This window comes from Mesoplodon bidens, assembly GCF_964165515.1.
Source record: "Mesoplodon bidens genome assembly, chromosome: 11".
NCBI classification, from domain to species: Eukaryota; Metazoa; Chordata; class Mammalia; order Artiodactyla; family Ziphiidae; genus Mesoplodon; species Mesoplodon bidens.
This window is the reverse complement of record NC_138167.1, coordinates 63,509,495-63,525,743: the sequence shown is the minus strand read 5'-3', so window position 1 is coordinate 63,525,743 and position 16,249 is coordinate 63,509,495. Positions and strand designations below refer to the sequence as shown.

The 16,249-nt window shown below is 56.3% G+C and overlaps 1 protein-coding gene across 1 annotated transcript; it reads left to right on the top strand.

The window, feature by feature from the left end:
* Positions 1–4,833: 4,833 nt before the first annotated feature.
* On the top strand, positions 4,834–16,249 carry TSPO (translocator protein). The gene is made up of 4 exons (XM_081248771.1): positions 4,834–4,945; positions 12,891–13,101; positions 15,197–15,335; positions 15,815–16,249. Exons 2-4 carry the CDS (start codon positions 12,920–12,922, stop codon positions 16,001–16,003), a joined length of 510 nt encoding a protein of 169 aa, XP_081104897.1. The 5' UTR covers positions 4,834–4,945; positions 12,891–12,919; the 3' UTR covers positions 16,004–16,249.

Genomic DNA, 16,249 nt, shown 5'->3' with positions numbered 1-16,249 from the left:
CAAGGGCAGGGAGAACAGGAACAGCAACAGAATCTCTTCAAGCTGGAAACCAGGATAAACAGTATTATCTGATTCAACAGACTCCAGACAGCCGAAGGCTGAGAACCAACCCTTATTCATACAACAGAATCCTTAAATGCTTAGGAACTGGTAGCCCTAGGCACTTCTAGATCTAAGGATTAAAAAAGTCTGAAATTAAGAGAACTATTTGAAGGTGTCTTTGAAGAACAGTTAGATCTTTAGATGTCTTCTCTCTCTCTAGCCCCTGGGTGATACCTTTCCCTCATTCTGGCAAATGCTTAGCTCTGGAAAGGGCTGGGCAGGCCAGGGATCATGGTGAATGTGGGTTCTCTGCTGAAACAGGTGGATACTGACTGCTGAATGCAGAGATCTCCTCCCATGCTCCCAAAAATGTGCCACCAGACCCCTACCTTCCAGGCAAGAACTGGAGGGCCTTGGGGAATCTGACCAGTACAAGAGGAAAATGCTGAAGATATTGACAGTCCAGGAAGTTACCAGACAAATGACCAACAAGTTCAACTTACAGTGAAGCTAATTCAACAAATACCATCCAAAGACTTATTTTCCTTTTTTCTTCTTATCATGAGCAGCCAGGCAAAGATTCCCAAGCATCTGAGGAAAGCCTCTTACATACAGAAAAAAATAAAATAACCACAACGCATAGGAATCAGAGACTATGATGAGAGAAGAAAATAATTGTTTTAAGAAAATTATCCTTGATAGTTGATAGGTAAGAGAAGACATTGCATCAGTGAAAAATGTATAGGAAGTTTTAATTTTTTTTATAGTTTTTTTTTTTTTGGCCACGCTGTGCAGCATTCCGGATCTTCCTCAACCAGGGATTGAACCTGTGCCCCCTGCAGTGGGAGCACGGAGTCTTAACCACTGAACCACCAGGGAAGTCCAGGAAGTTATTTTTTTTAAAAAAGAACCTTCAGAAAACAACAACAACAAAAATCCCTTGGAAATAAAAAAATAGGATAGCTGAATTTAAAAAATCAATAGAGGGCCAAGAAGAGAAAGTTGAGGAAACGTCACAGAAGTTTACGGAAAAAGAAAAAAGCAAACCATGAGAAGCAGGAGAGGAAGGGAAGTTAGAAGACAAGCCCAGGAAGTCCAGGATTCTGAGTAATAGGGATTCCAGAAAGAGAAGCGAGAAAATGGAGGGAAGGAAATCATCCCCTCTAAAAATCCAGTTTCTGAAAAATAAAAGATATGAGTTTCCTGAGAGCTGGAAAATTGGATGAAATTAGACCCACATCAAGGAATATCAGCATGGAATTCCGGGACTCTGGGGACAAAAAGCTTAAAATCTTCCAGGAAGAACAAAAGGGGTTACACACAAAGGCTCAGAACGCAGAATGGTTTCAGTCTGCTCATCAGCACCATGGCAGCTGGAAAACGGCACGTCTCCATGATGCTGAAGGACCATGATCTCCAACTTTGAATTTTTACTCAGTCAAACATCAGTCAACCACAGGATAGAGTGCAAGATCTCAAAAAAGATACCTCCTATGTAGCCTTTCTTAAGACTGCATCCTTGGGGACTTCCCTGGTGGTGCAGTGGTTAGGAATCCGCCTGCCAATTCAGGGGACGTGGGTTCGAGCCCTGGTCCGGGAAGATCCCACATGCTGCAGAGCAACTAAGCCCATACGTCACAACTACTGAAGCCCACGCGCCTAGAGCCCGTGCTCCGCAGCAAGAGAAGCCCGCACCGCAATGAAAAGTAGCCCCCACTCACCGCATAACTAGAGAAAGCTCACGCACAGCAACGAAAACCCAACGCAGTTAAAAAAAATTAAATTAAAAAAAAAAAGACTGCATCCTTGGAGGATAGGCTCATCGCAAACACGGGGGAACCATGAAGGGCGAGATGTGCTGGCCAGCTACCAGAGGGATCAAGACCACCCCCAGGCTGGTGGTGAAGAGAGATTCCAGGATGACCTGTGCACCAGGCCTTCGAGCAGCCGGTACATCAGAGATGCACGGAGGGCTGTCATCACCAAGTTGCCACCTGTCACTGTCCTGCCTGTTTAGGAACTGAAATGTCTGGTGAGCCTGGCCTAGATTCCCATCCACACTTGGCTGTCTTGATCACAGGCTGATGAGACCCTGTGCTCCCTTCCATGTCCTGCTGCCTGGCTCAGTGAAGGACACTGTTCCGTCTCACGGAAGTGTCCACCCCTGTTCCTGAGGTCTGGACACAGGTGCAGTGAGCTCAGAGGCAAGAAGACACACAGCCCATGCCTCTGACTGTTTCATATTGAATGTCCACACCACAGCCTGGCGAGATGTGCTGACAGGGGAGCTGCACACCCAGCCTTGCCCACCAGCTGCCCCAGAGGGACTCCTGTCAATGCTCAGGGAGGCTGAGGCCAGTCTGTGCCCCAGCGGCTCAGTTCAGTTTCACCTTCCTAGGGATCTTCCTCTGCCCCGGCCATCGTGTCCACTCTCTCCAGCCAGCTGCATGCTGCCCCTCAGCTGTTTGAAGCGAATCAATATAGGGCTCAGGGAGACATACCTAAGGGTCTTAATAAAACTCTAAAGGAGGGGCTTCCCTGGTGGCACAGTGGTTGAGAGTCCACCTGCCGATGCAGGGGACACGGGTTCGTGCCCCAGTCCGGGAGGATCCCACGTGCCGCGGAGCGGCTGGGCCCGTGAACCATGGTCGCTGAGCCTGCGCCTCTGGAGCCTGTGCTCCGCAACGGGAGAGGCCACAACAGTGAGAGGCCCACGTACTGCAAAAAAAACAAAAAACCCCCAAAACTCTAAAGGCAAGTAAGGGTGTGTTTAACCCAAAAGTCAAGACAGAGGTGACCTCTGGAGTGGCAGGAGCAATCACCAGAGAGAGCACCAGGAGGTTCCTAGGGCACTGGGAATCTTCTTCTTATTAACCTGGGGGTGGACAGACAGCATCTTGTTATTATTCTAAAGCGTACACGTGTTAAATGTAGACAAATGTTTGATAATGTAGAAAGAGGTTTCTGATTTATTGTAAGGGGAAGAAAACAAATTACAAAACCAATTATTTCATGAAGGCATTCTTGTAAAGAAACATGTGCATATGCTTAGAAAAAGGCATAGAAAAACTCACAAAGTGTTGACTGTGCTTGAGTAATGGGAGAGTGGGTGACTTTTTTTCTTTTTGCCTGTATTTTCCAATTTCCTTACAATAAATATGAATTATTCATGTAAGAAAGTAAACACACAAATAAAATATAAGAAAATACTGTACTCAAATCACACTTAGAATTGAGAAGCCTAATGAATGACACAATAGTTAAGAGTGCAGGCCCTGGACTGCCGGGGTATAAATCCTGACTGCATCACTGACAAGCTGTGTGACCTTGTCACCTCTCTGGGGATTGGGAGGGTGTTCTCCATGCCTCCTTCCTCGATCGACTGAGGCCGGGGGGCTGGGTTTGCTTGTGTTGTACCCTCCAGGGTTGAGCCCAGAGCTGGGCAACCTGTGGTGCTCAATATATACATCCCTTGAGGTTGGCACATGCCAACCTCATGCAGCTCCCTCTGGCAGCCACTGGCCCTCTGAACTGCAGGGGCTCATCTGTGAAAAGGGTGGGCCTAGTGTGTTTGTTCTCTGCCCCCCCCCCCCACTGGGCCCTGGTGCCCAGCAAGTATTTGGGACCAGAAATCGCTGCCTCCCAGGATGCCCTGTGGGCCTAGAGCCCTGCAAGCAGGAGGGGAGAGGCGGGAGGGAAGCTGCATTGCCTCCCCACCACGGGTCTTCCGGGGCAGGCGGGTTTGCCACTCAGCCAAGCCACTGGGCACCTCCTTACAGGAAGAGGGTGAGGGCTGGCAGCTTGCTGGGAGGCGTGGCCAGACCAACTTCATGAGGAACAGTGGCCACAATGTGTGGGCCCATGGTACCTGAAGGGATCCAGGAAAATATTTTAATTTCTTTTAAAATCAGAAGAAAAATGTGAGAAGAACCCAGCCTGGATTATACCTGCCTTTATACAAACGCAGTCAAAGGCAGAAGAGGCCCATGAAGGCAAAAAAGGCAGGGCCTCGGAAAGTCAGACTTCAGCCCAGGAGGAGCAGGCAGGGCTCACCTGGGCCTCCCGACCCCCACCCCAAGTGTCCAGTTTGGGCAATTGTGGTTCTGGCAGTCTGCGGGCCCTGCCAGGCCAAGTTAGTCAAGAGGGCAGTGACAGGCCCTGGGTTGCAGTAATAAAGCAGTGTGTGCAGATAAGGCCGTGAAGTGCTCAAGGTCTGGGCCTGGACATGCTGTCCCATCAGGGTGACCCTGGCAAACTGGAGGCCACCTCTGGGCTGTGATGGTCACTGAATGCCAAGCGCCTGTGGTCTCCTGCATTACCATGTGGCATCCTCCTTAGTCCCACCATGCTGTGCCCATTTTACCGATGAAGAGATGGAGGCAGAGGGAGCCAGCCAAGGAGAGCCTGGGCCAGGACTAAGAGGGCAGTGCTGCCTCCTGTCCTGGGGCAACAGCTAAAGGAACTGGGGTTCTCCTCCGGAGATGGTGGCCAGGGTTGCTGTGCAGAAGGATGTTCAGGGCTCTGCCGTCAGGCGATGTAATTCCCCTCTCTGAGATCGGTGATCTCTATCGGCCCACTTTACAGGTAGGAGAAATGAGGCACAAGAAGAGACGCGACCTGCCTGCACAGCCGGCAGTGCCTGCACGGCTGGGCGGTCACGGTGGGAAGGAGAAGCGGCCGGAAGGCGCGCTCGTGCCCGGGGGAGGCGGAAGCGCGTCTCCCTGGCAGGGCAGCCAGAGGAGGGAGCGCCCCAAACCGCGGGGTTGTCGACGGCCGCCGCCCAGGTTTCCAGCCAAGCTGGGCGGGGCCGGGGTGGGCGGGGCCTCGCGGGCGGGGCCGGGGCCGGGCCCGGACCCCACCTCCCGCCGCGCAGCGCCCTTCCCCTAGCGAGTCGTCGTTGCCGGTGAGTGGGGACGGGGCTTCTAAAGGGCGGCGGGAAGGGGCCCCCGCGCGGCAGCGACCCCCGACAGCGCCCGCCCGCCGGCGCGGGCCCCGAGGGGAAACTGCGGCGGGAGGTGGCGGGGCCCTGGGGGGCGGCCGCGGGGCAGCACTAGGGACCCGGCCGTTGGGTCGGCCGGCGGGAGGGGGGCGGTGACCCCCCTCCTCCCCCCGGCCCTGGCCTCAGCGGTCGGCGCTCCTGCGCGGCCGGGTTCCGGCGGGATTGGGGGCGCGGAAGGGGGAACTTGGGCAACCCCGCCCCGCCGCACCCCGCTGGGCCCTCGGGCCCCGCGGGAAGCGGAGCCGCGGGAGGGACCAGGCACCCCCCCCTTCCCGCCCAATCCGGTGGTTGAGCAGCCGCGGCCGGCAGAGGGCGGGAGTGGAGGAGCGGGATACCTTGAGGATCACAAAGTGCCTGGGAGACCTCGGGCTCCTGATCCATTTCTAGGGGAGGAAACCCAGGCCAGAGAAGGGGAGGTTATTTGTCCAAAGCCAGTGAAGGCCCCGCGGAGCCTTAGAACCGGGTCCCTAGATCCCCGTCCAGTGCTCAGGTGCACTGTAACCTACACGTCCTGGTGTGGGCAGGGCATCCCCTGGGACTTGCCTGTCCCCTGCCCCTGCTGCAAAGGAGCTGGGAGTCCAGGTGGGAGGGGTCGTGGTGTTCCCGGAAAACTGGGTTTGCCTCTCGGTGGGTGGTGCGGAGCCAAAAGGCACAAGCAAGCTGATCGGGAGAAGGAAGGATTTATTACTTCCAACAAGTAAGGAGAGCGCCTCGGAACTCTCCCAAAAAAGTGTCTCCCCAAACAGCAAACCTGGGGAAGTTTTAAGCTGCATATTCATGAAGGGGCTTGAGCAGAGGAGAATTCAACATAGAATTGGGGCAGAGGTCTATAGAGTCCAAGCTTTAGTTGACTGAAGTTACAACCGGTCAGCAAAGGTCAGCTTCTTGTCCCTTAGGTTCCAGTTGATCTGGTAGCTGAGCACTTGGGGGTACGGAGATGTGTTTAAATTCTGCAAAACAGCTCAAAAACGTGTTTCGGCAGGAGGGTCAGGACTCGAGCCTCCCCTAAGGATGTGTGACTGAGGGTGTCCCAAAGGGTCACAGCCAAGGAGGAGGCTGTGTACAAGGAGCACGGCCCAGAGTGCCTGGTGCACAGCAGGCCTGCGGCCCAAAGGCCAGGCTGCTTGGATGTGGGCCGAGGGCCCCAGTGTCTCTGTGGGGAGTGGCGTGGGGACCCCGACACAGGGCAGCGGAAGGCCAGGGGCCGCTCCCAGGCAGCAGTAGCTCTTGTCCACTGGTCAGGAAAGGGGCTGAGGAGAAAGCCTCTTCGGGGAGCAGGGAGACAGGCTGCTCAGCCTCCCCAGAGGGAGGCTCAGATAGAATCCTGGGCCGCCAAGGGAGCCCTTTGAAATGGGGGGAAACTGACGCTCACCCAAGAAACTGCCCAGGGGCACAGAACAGTACAGCTGGGGTTCAAACGCTCGTGGTCTGACTTCAAAGCCCTGCTGCCTCCACAGTGCATGCCCAGAGGAGTGTGTGCCTGGAGAGAGAGAGAGAGAGAGAGAGAGAGAGAGAGAGAGAGAGAGAGAGTGTGTGTGTGTGTGTGTGTGTGTGTGTGTATGCGTGGCCATGACTGAATGGTGTCCAGCTGGTTCAGCCAGAAACCAGAAACCGTTGACGGTGGATCGCTGAACGGGGGTAGGGGAGGTGCTGACAGGGGGCGAGCCTACTTTGTGCTGTATACACTTTTGACTTTTCATTACTTCATTTCTGAATCTGTCTCTTATTTATATTTTCTCTTACTTATTTTTGATTGTGCAAGCAATGCCTGAGCATGCTCTCTGTCTCAATAGTCATTCTCCATAAAACAGATTCCCCTTTGTCACCCCCAGCCCCACCCCATCCCAGACCAGCTGGGTTTCCAGACCTGTTGTCTGATACATTGGATACTTTCATAATGAAAAAGATTAACAGAGGTTATAATGAGGATGATTAGCTGTGAGTCATTAAAAAAAAAAAAAAAAAGGAGCCTTAAAACAGGTCCCTGGGACCATCGGTGGTGGCTTGAAGGAGACATAAGGCCCAGGAGGGGCTGCGTACAGCTTGGAGGTGGGGACCAGAGAAATGGCAAAACTCTGTTCTGTTTCTGAGCAGCAGTTTCTGTCACCTTCTATAGGGAGGCCTCAGAGAACAGAAAGCTCCACCAGAGGCCCACGGCCGCAACCTCCCCTTCACAGACGGGGCCACAGAGGCCCAGGAGTAAAGCATCACTACGAGAGAGATCCTGAGTCTCACCCCAGGGGCAGGGAGGATTCAGATCCTGAAACGGCTGCCCACGGGCCCAGCTGGGACCTGATGCCTCGTCGGGGCTGGGACACTGGCCCTGGTGCTGGAGAGAGTGAGGCTGTTGGTCCTGAGAGAATCCTCTGGCACCAAGGCAGGGGGTGGAATGGCTGAGGTGGGGTGGGAGTGGCCTGAGATGAGCCCTGGGCCCCCCGCAGGTATCTGGGGCAGGGCTTAGGCGCCTTGTCACGATGGAGGAGGAAGCTGAAGAGGGGAGGTGACACAGCCCATCGTTGTGACTGGCTGTGTGGCCCAGAGCTGAAGCCAGCAGAGAGTCACCCAGACCTGGAAAGTTCTGTGACTCCCTGTGCCTCGGTTTCCTCATCTGGAAAGTGGAGCCCACTATGGAGGCCGAGAGATGTGGAACTCAGGGCCTGAGAAGAGAAGCAGCTGGCCTCACCCCTGCGGCTTCACAACAGCCGGCGTGAAGCCCTGATGACCCAGGATGAATACAGCCGGGCCCTGCACCAGGCTCCGCCCCCCACCCCTCCCAAAGGCCTTGCACTGTCTCCTGACCCCACGCCCTGAGCTCTCTGCTTTGCCTGTTCTTGGCCTCTGTTTCAGTGGCCCCAGGCCTTGAGGGCGGGGCCTTTTGGAAGCACTTTCACCCACTGAGTGTTGGGTGACCAACAGGCTGACATTTTCTCAGCCTTGGGTCTGCGCCATGTGGCTGCTTCTTCCGGAGGGATGAGTGGTCCCCAACACTGACCCCCACATCCCCTGGCTTATCTGGACCTCCCTTGAGTCTGCCCACAACGCCATGAAGCACACAGGGCAGGTTACACCCACCTGATGTAAGGGGAAACTGAGGCCCAGAGCGGAGCGTTGGCTTGGCTTCACCAAGAAAATTGGAGGCAGAGCCAAGGTTTGGGTTCTTAGTCACCTGCTGTCGGAAATAGAAATAAAGGGCAGGTGGGTGGCTTTGCCTCTCTGCCTGAGCCCTGAGCCCCCTCCTGGCCACTGGAGTGGCTCTAACCCAAACCGTAACCCTAACCCCATCACAGGATGGATCTCTCTCAGGCCTGCTTGAGCCAGCTGCCCTGCCCTGCCCAGCCCAGCCCAGCATGACTCAGCTTGGTGGGTCCCCTAATCGGGTGATTCAAGAGCCTGGCAGTCCTCATGAGGCCCCAGGAAGCTCCTTGCCTGGCCTCTCTCCACGTGGGGCATTTGACCTACCAGTTTTCTGACCCTCAGGCTGGGCTGACCCTTTAATCCCCTTGGCCCAGTGGTGCATAAACACAGCAGCCTGGAAGGGTGAGCAGAAGCGTGGTCTCAGGCCTTACTCTGTCACCGCAGAGGGGAGAGCCACCACCTCTTCCTGGGCGTCTGTTTGTTCTGCATAGCAAGGGACCAGGATGGTGGGCTCTCCAGCCCCGTCAGCTGGCACGCTGGGGATTTCCTGGGCACCGGCTGGGTGCCATGGCAGGGTGACACAAGCGCCCCTGCCCACAACGCCTTGGGGAGAAGTATGGACCCAGGCCACAACGTGGGTGAGCCTCGAAAACACGCTCAGTGAGAGAAGCCGGACCCCAAAGTCCACATAATGTGTGATCCCACTTATGTGAAATGTGTGGAGAAGGTAAATCCACAGGGATAGAAGGCAGATGGGTGGTTGCCAGGGGCCGGGGGAGGGAGGAATGGGGAGTGAGCTGATGGGTGGGCGTCTTTTGGGGTGATGGAAATGTTTTGGAACTTGGTATAGATGGTTGTACGACATTGGGAAATGCACCAAATGCCACTGAACTGTGCACTTTAAAATGGTTCATTTTATGTTATATGACTCTCATTTCCATTAACCAAAAGCAATAAGAAATAGAAAACAAATAAATGGTCAGGAAACTCTGAGGGGCCTTGGTGGCAGGTGGGTCAGGGGTGGGGCTTAGGGGGAAGCAGTGACAAGAATATCGAGGAGAAAGTAGGCTATGCGCATTAGTGTCCAAACCAGGATCCTTCTTTTCTTTTTAATGTTTCATTTTGAACTGATTTTAGATTTGCGGTAAAGTTACAGGATGCTTCTTTTCTTTTTAATGTTTCATTCTGAACTAATTTTAGACTTGCGGTAAAGTTACAAAGGTCATGCAGAGAGTTGCTGCATACCCTTCACCCAGCTTCCCCTAGTGGAACCAGGAAATTCACACCATGCCGGTAACCCCGCTAACGTGCTCAGCTGGCCCAGGACCCCGTCCGTCTGGGATCCCACATTGCGTTTAGCTGTTATTTGTCCTTAGTCGGTGACATTTCCCTCCGTCTTTCCTCGCCTTTCATGACCTTGACCCTTTTCAAGAGTGCTAAAGCGCAGGCCAGGTATTTGGTCAAATGTTCCTCCGTCTGGGATTGTGACGTTTTCTCATGATTGGGCTGGGGTTTGTGTTTGGGGCACGAATACCAGAGCAAGTGTGTCCACCTCTGTGAACCGTGTCATGTGTCTTACACTGGTGGCATTAACCTTGGTCACCTGTAAAAGGAGCACTGCTGAGAGGGAGGGGGGCTACTCTTTTGGGACAAAGTGGGCATAAATTGGGACCTTCCTGGGAAAAGGCACAGTTCAGCCCCCGACCCCCTGGGCCTCAGTGTCCCTATCTGTATGGGAGAGTCATTGCGAGGTGAAGCCCTCCCACCTGCCCAGCTCATGTCACGGTCCAGGGGACCCTCAGGCACTGAACACAGCTTGTTATGGTTGCCCAAGGGCTGTCACTTGGTTGCGGATTCAACACATTTATTAAACAGGCTGAGCAGGGCTGTGCCCCATGGCGTAGGTGAGAAAGCCGGCTGAGGTGGCCTGGGCTCCCCCGAGATGACACAGTGGTGGCTGGGTCCCAGGGCTCCATATCCACCTGGCAGCGGCACTGGGCCAGTGCTCTCCTGGCCCCGGGAGAGGTGGGCCTTCATACTGTGGTGAGATCAGACCCTCACCCCCACCCCAGGAACAGTTGTGGGCACCCTGGAAACCAGAGGGCCGGGGGGTGGGGTAGGAGGGGCTGGGGGAGAAACACAGGAACCTTTACCTGTCACCAGCCAGCCCTGGGCAGTGTTTATTCTCACGGCTCATCTGTGCAGTGATCGTGGGGATTGAGCTCACTGTCCCCACTCGACAGGCGAGAAAACTGAGGCCCAGGGAGGGAGGAATCAGAGTCGCTAGATGGCAGAGCTGGATTCTGCTGGATGCCTGACGCTCTCCGCCTGTTCCTTTTAAAATTATGCTCATTCTAGACATTTCGGAAAGCGATAACAAAGCATCGGAAATCCCTCTGCTGAGTGCGGGCCTTGGACTCCCGAGCTACCCGCTTGTGGAGGGGCCCTGGGCAAATGCCCCCGCCGCTCTGCACCATGGGTCCGTCGGCAGGTGGGATGAGATGGTGTGGGTTCCTCACGGGGTGAGGACAGAAAGACAGTGTTTGGGTCGAGCCTGTGCCTGGGCCAGGCTCACAGCCGTTCCCCAGGAGATGTTTGTTTTGTTTTTGTTTTTTGCGGTACGCGGGCCTCTCACTGCTGTGGCCTCTCCCGTTGCGGAGCACAGGCTCTGGACGCGCAGGCCCAGCGGCCACGGCTCACGGGCGCAGCCTCTCCGCGGCATGTGGGATCTTCCCGGACCGGGGCACGAACCCGTGTCCCCTGCATCGGCAGGCGGACTCCCAACCACTGTGCCACCAGGGAAGCCCGAGATGTTTGTTTTATGAGGGTGATGGCTGCTAACATCTTCACGCACTTGTTACCGTTTTTAAAATGCATATCCATTTTTTGCTAAAATTGGGATAATTCTGTAGTCAATTTTATATTCTGCTTTCTGCACTTCATGTTATGTTGAGGACAGTTTTCACATCATTAAAGAGTCCTCCAAGCTGGACTCGGGGGTTGACCCATCCTTAACAGTCCCCGGCGTTGGGCACTGAGGTTGCTTCTGCATCTCACGGAGCTTCATGGCGCCCCAGGCCAGCAGCTGCCCCTTCTGCCCTGGGCAGCCTTCGCCCTTCGCCCGGAAGCCCCGATGGCTCCCCACTGCCTCCGGATGGGCACAGCCTCTTCCTGGTACTTGCTGCCCTGTCTGCCTCGTGCCTCTCTCCACCCCCGCCGCTTTCCCCTGCTGTGTCCCTGGGAGAAAGTGCTCCGTGTCCTTCCAGCACCATCTTCTCTCTGATCCTGGGTCGGGGTGCCCTGTCTGAGGTCTGGGCCTCTTCCACTCCGTCTGCCGTGGGTGCCCAGCCCCCATCCCAGCAGGCCGCCCTGTAAGTTTTCTGAACATAATCCGTCTGTGTGGCTTCTTATCTCCTACAGACACTCTGGCTTCTCCAACTAGAGTCAGGGCGTGTTAGCAGGAGCTCAGCCCCTTCATTTTGTGGTGGGGAAACCAAGGCCCAGTTAGGGGTGCTGATAGGCTTGGGATCCCACAGCAGGTTACACAGAGCTGGCCCCCGACGCCCAGCCCAGGGCCCCGCTTGCTGTCTGGCTGGACTGTCAGCCCCAATGAGCACAGTTCCCTGGGAGCCTTGAGCGCTGCTGGGCACCTAGTAGGTCCTCAGCGCAAACCTGGGGGCTGCTGGGCAAGGGGGAGTGTTTGACGATCAGAACGGAGAGACCTGAAGGTTGGGTCCCCTCTATCCCTGCCTGGGGGGCTCCAGCCTTGGAGGTGATGGTGACAGCATCCAGACCTTCCTTGCCCTGAGCCCCGTCAGCCTCTCAGGGCTGCTGAGGGGCCCTCACCAGCCTTAAACTCTGTCCCTTTCCACCCACCACGTCCATGGCCCTGGGCGTCAGGGCCCAGCAGCTTTTCGACCTGGGCAGAGCCTGACCCCAGAGTGCTGTGTGACCCCAGGGAGGTTGCTTTCTCTCTCTGAAACACAGGGAAGGGGAGGTGATTTCAGGGTGGGCCCGTGGGATGGTGTACAAAGAGACCCCCCCACATTGGGCTGGACCCAGGTCGGCCACGTTGATGTCCTGTTCATTTGCCGGAGGCCACAATATGTTGGTGGGAGTGGGTATTCGAGCCAAGCTCTGTCTGATACCTGTTGTTGCATGAATGGCGAATGACTGAATGAGAAGTATTGGAGCATCAGGCACAGGGTGCGGACCGAGGCGGCCTCGCAGTACTGCCCGGCGAGGGAGGGCTGGGCAGCCTTCTTGGTGGAGGGGACCCAAACTGGCCGTGATTGAGGCAGCAGAGAGGAGGGGTCACTTGCCAGGAGACCCAAGGTCAAGGGCGAGGGTGAGAGCACAGGAGCCTGGCAGCTGGAGCAGGGGCGGACGTGGAGCCGACAGGGCAGGGGCACCTGGGAGGCTCCTGCCAGGCAGGGCAGCCTCGTGGGTGGGGGTGGGAGTGGGGGTGGAAACGCATTCCCTGGAGCCCTTGGGCTGGCAGGGGCTGCAGGGCAGACTCAGCACTGGCCCCCCAACCTCACACATCTTTCCTGCGTGTTCCATCAATTGATTGGTTGATCCATGAGTGATGAGGGGCTGGTAACAGACCCACCCCTGGTTTGTGCACAGTAGGTCCTCAGGAAACGCCAGGGGAGGCCCCACCCCAGCTCTGGAGCATCACCGCCTCTCACCCCAGCCCTGTCTTCTCTTTCAGAACTTTCCGGAACAGCAGCTGCAGCAGCAATGGCCCCGCCCTGGGTGCCCGCCGTGGGCTTCACGCTGGTGCCCAGTCTGGGGGGCTTCCTGGGCTCCCACTATGTCCACGGAGAGAGTCTCCGCTGGTACGCCGCCCTGCAGAAGCCCTCGTGGCACCCGCCCCGCTGGATGCTGGCTCCCATCTGGGGCACGCTGTACTCGGCCATGGGGTAGGTGGGCATGGGTGCTGGCCTGACAGCTGGGCCTGTCCACCTTCCGGGGCATGCAGGGCAGGGGGAGGCCCAGGCCCGAGGGCAGAGCTTCTCCTCCAGAGTGGAAACTGTCCAGGTGTTCCCGGGGCAGCGGGCACCACTTCCTGGCCTCGTTTGGCAAGTGAGGGTGGAGAAAACTATGGGGCCTGTTGGTTGCACAACTGAACTTTTTCCTCTGGGGCCTCCTGGGAGGGGCGGGCAACCCCGTACTGGCATTCTGGCTGTTTTCACAACAGCAGGGTGAGGCCGGCTCAGTGTGCGAAGGTCAGACGTGGGCATGTGGATGCTTCCAAGATCGGTAGCAGTAAGAACAACAGCAGTAATAGTAGCCATTTGTTGAGCACCTGCCTGGTGACAGGCTTTGTCTTGGTTAATTTTCATGACCCCCCCATTTGACAAGGGACCTCCCACAGACACAGGGCTATGGAGTCGGGACCCTACAGGATTTCCTGGACTAGGCCCAGGAACTGCCACCAGGCAAAGCAGGACTGGATGGAGGAGTGCCCCCCCCCACGCCCCCTGGTGGCTCCAGCAGGAACCGCACCCAGGAGACTGGTCAGCTTCCCACCCTCTTCTGGAAGGTTCCCTGCAAACTGGTTCTGTGCCAGCCCAGTGCAGGGTGGGACTGCAGAGGGCAGGTAGCAGAGACCAGGCTGATGCCCCAGGGTTCTTTTTTTTTTAATTTAAAAAATTTTTTATTTATTTTATTTTTATTTATTTTTGGCTGCATTGCTGCACATGGGCTTTCTCTAGTTACGTCAAGTGGGGGCTACTCTCCTTTACGGGGCAGGGGCTTCTCATTGCGGTGGCTTCTCTTGTTGCGGAGCACGGGCTCTAGGCACGTGAGCTTCAGTAGTTGTGGCTCGAGGGCTCTAGAGCACAGGCTCAGTAGTTGTGGCGCACGGGCTTAGTTGCTCCACGGCATGTGGGATCTTCCCAGACCAGGGATTGAACCCGTGTCGCCTGCACTGGCAGACAGACTCTTAACCACTGAGCCACCAGGGAAGTCCGCCCCAGGGTTCTGATGGGAGTAAGATAGTCCTGGAAACCTGGGTGTCACCTGGGCCACACCCTCTGCCAGCCCCAGGCCCTGCCCAGTCAGGCTGCAGCACTTCCTGCATCCTGCTTTCTCCTCCCCGTCCTGACCCAGGCACCACTGTTTCTGCCTTAACTTGCTCCAGCCTCCAGGCCTCCCACCGCCATCAAGACCCTGATGGAGCATAAATTTGGCACCTCTCTTGTGGAACCCCGTGGAAACTCCCTGTGGTCCTGATAAGGTCCAACCCCTCACAGAATAAAAAGCCCAGGCTCTGGCCTCAGACCACCCGGGTTCAAATGCTGACTCACCTACTGATTGCCTGCCAAGAGCTCTTAGCGCTTTGACTCTCTGTGCCACAGTTTCTGCACCTGTAATATGGGGGCGGTAGTACTGCCCATCTCATGACGTTGTCATGAGAATGAACGAACTAATGCTCGGGAAGAGCGGTGCCTGCGTGTGTAAATGCTGGAGGGCGTTAGCTATTATTATTGGTGGTGTTATTGTTGTCCTTGTGGCCCTAAGAGCCCCATGACCAGGCCCTCTTCTGCTTCACCTCCCCAGTGCCCCCCAGACTCCACCAGTAACATAGGCTGACTCAGGGGGTCTTGTGCATGCCTCTAAGCCTTTGCATATCCTCGTTGCCTCCCCCTGGCAAACTCATATGCATCCTCTAAGGCCCAGCCCAAAAGTCCCATCCTGTTTCCTTGCATGCCTTATGTGCCTCCCCCTTTACAGCACTGATGAAGATAATAATGTCAAGTATTTATTGAGTGTCCCATGTGCCAGGTACTGCCCTAGGCACTGCCAGTATATTAAGTAGAATCTCCACAGCAACCCGTGAGAAACAAAGGCCCAGAGAGGTTAAGCAACTTCCCTGAGGTCACACAGCAGTCAGTGGCAGGGCATGCCTGAGCCATCAGTGTGTGGTCCCAGAGGTGAGCTTGGCTCCTGGCCCTGCAGGGAGGCTCCTGGTCTCTCCCCTGTTGGTGCCCTGACCGGCAGCCTCTCTTTCAGGTATGGCTCCTACATGATCTGGAAAGAGCTGGGGGGCTTCTCGAAGGAGGCTGTGGTTCCCCTGGGCCTCTACGCTGGGCAGCTGGCTCTGAACTGGGCATGGCCTCCCCTCTTCTTCGGTGCCCGACAAATGGGTTGGGTAAGTGTGACCTTGGCTTGTCTCCATGGTCCCTGGAGACGGCCCCTCCCTTGGGGGACATGGGGCATCATATCCCAGACCTCCAGGGTCAGGGTCTAAAGGTGGGGGCAGGGGAGGCACTTGGCTCCTGGTTCATGTCTCCTCAGAAGCTCTTAGGGGACCAGGGCCCCTCAGCTGCTCTTCTTCCAATGCAGGAAGCCTTGCGGGGCTCTGATGGGTTTAGGGGCCGTTGGTATAGAAGAACCCACATTACACCTGGTGCTGTGCACCCCACACATGGCATAGTCAGGGAAGGGCGATTGTTCCCATTTTACAGATGAGGAAACCGAGGCAGAAAATGGGGGAGGGGCTTGGCCAGGTCACTGAGAGGCGGATGGAGAGTTCCCTCAGGTGCAGTGGTGGTGGGCAGCTGGGACACACACAGCCCCATGGGTACATGGAGCCTCAGGCCTCCCTGTCGTCCCTCTGTGTCTGTGCAGGCCTTGGTGGATCTCCTGCTGATGGGTGGAGTGGCGGCAGCCACGGCCGTGGCCTGGCACCAGGTGAGCCCACCAGCCGCCTGCCTGCTCTACCCGTACCTGGCCTGGCTGGCCTTTGCGGCCACGCTCAACTACTGCGTCTGGCGCGACAACCAGGACCACAGCCGTGGCCGTCGGCTCTCGGAATGAAGGCGCCCCACCCTCCGAGGACCGCAGCCGCTGCAGGTCAGGCGTTGCTGGTGGTGGTGGCCCCCAGGCTCTCCTGGCTGCCAGGCTGCCTGTGTGTCCGGTCTCAGCCCAGGGGTCACCAGCAGTTTCAGAGGTGCTCCAGGCCGAGCCCCCACCCCAGAAACAGTGTCCTGCGCTTTCTGCACTGCTCGAAGCTCGCTCTCAGAATGTGGAATTTTATAAGCCAAATAAAGTTTTTTAACCTCC

Coding starts and splice junctions, on each gene's coding strand:
- TSPO (XM_081248771.1), top strand. CDS start 12,920: ATGGCCCCGCCCTGGGTGCCCGCCGTGGGCTTCACGCTGGTGCCCAGT. Junction 13,102..15,196: donor ACGCTGTACTCGGCCATGGG/GTAGGTGGGCAT, acceptor CCTCTCTTTCAG/GTATGGCTCCTACATGATCT. Junction 15,336..15,814: donor GTGCCCGACAAATGGGTTGG/GTAAGTGTGACC, acceptor GTGTCTGTGCAG/GCCTTGGTGGATCTCCTGCT.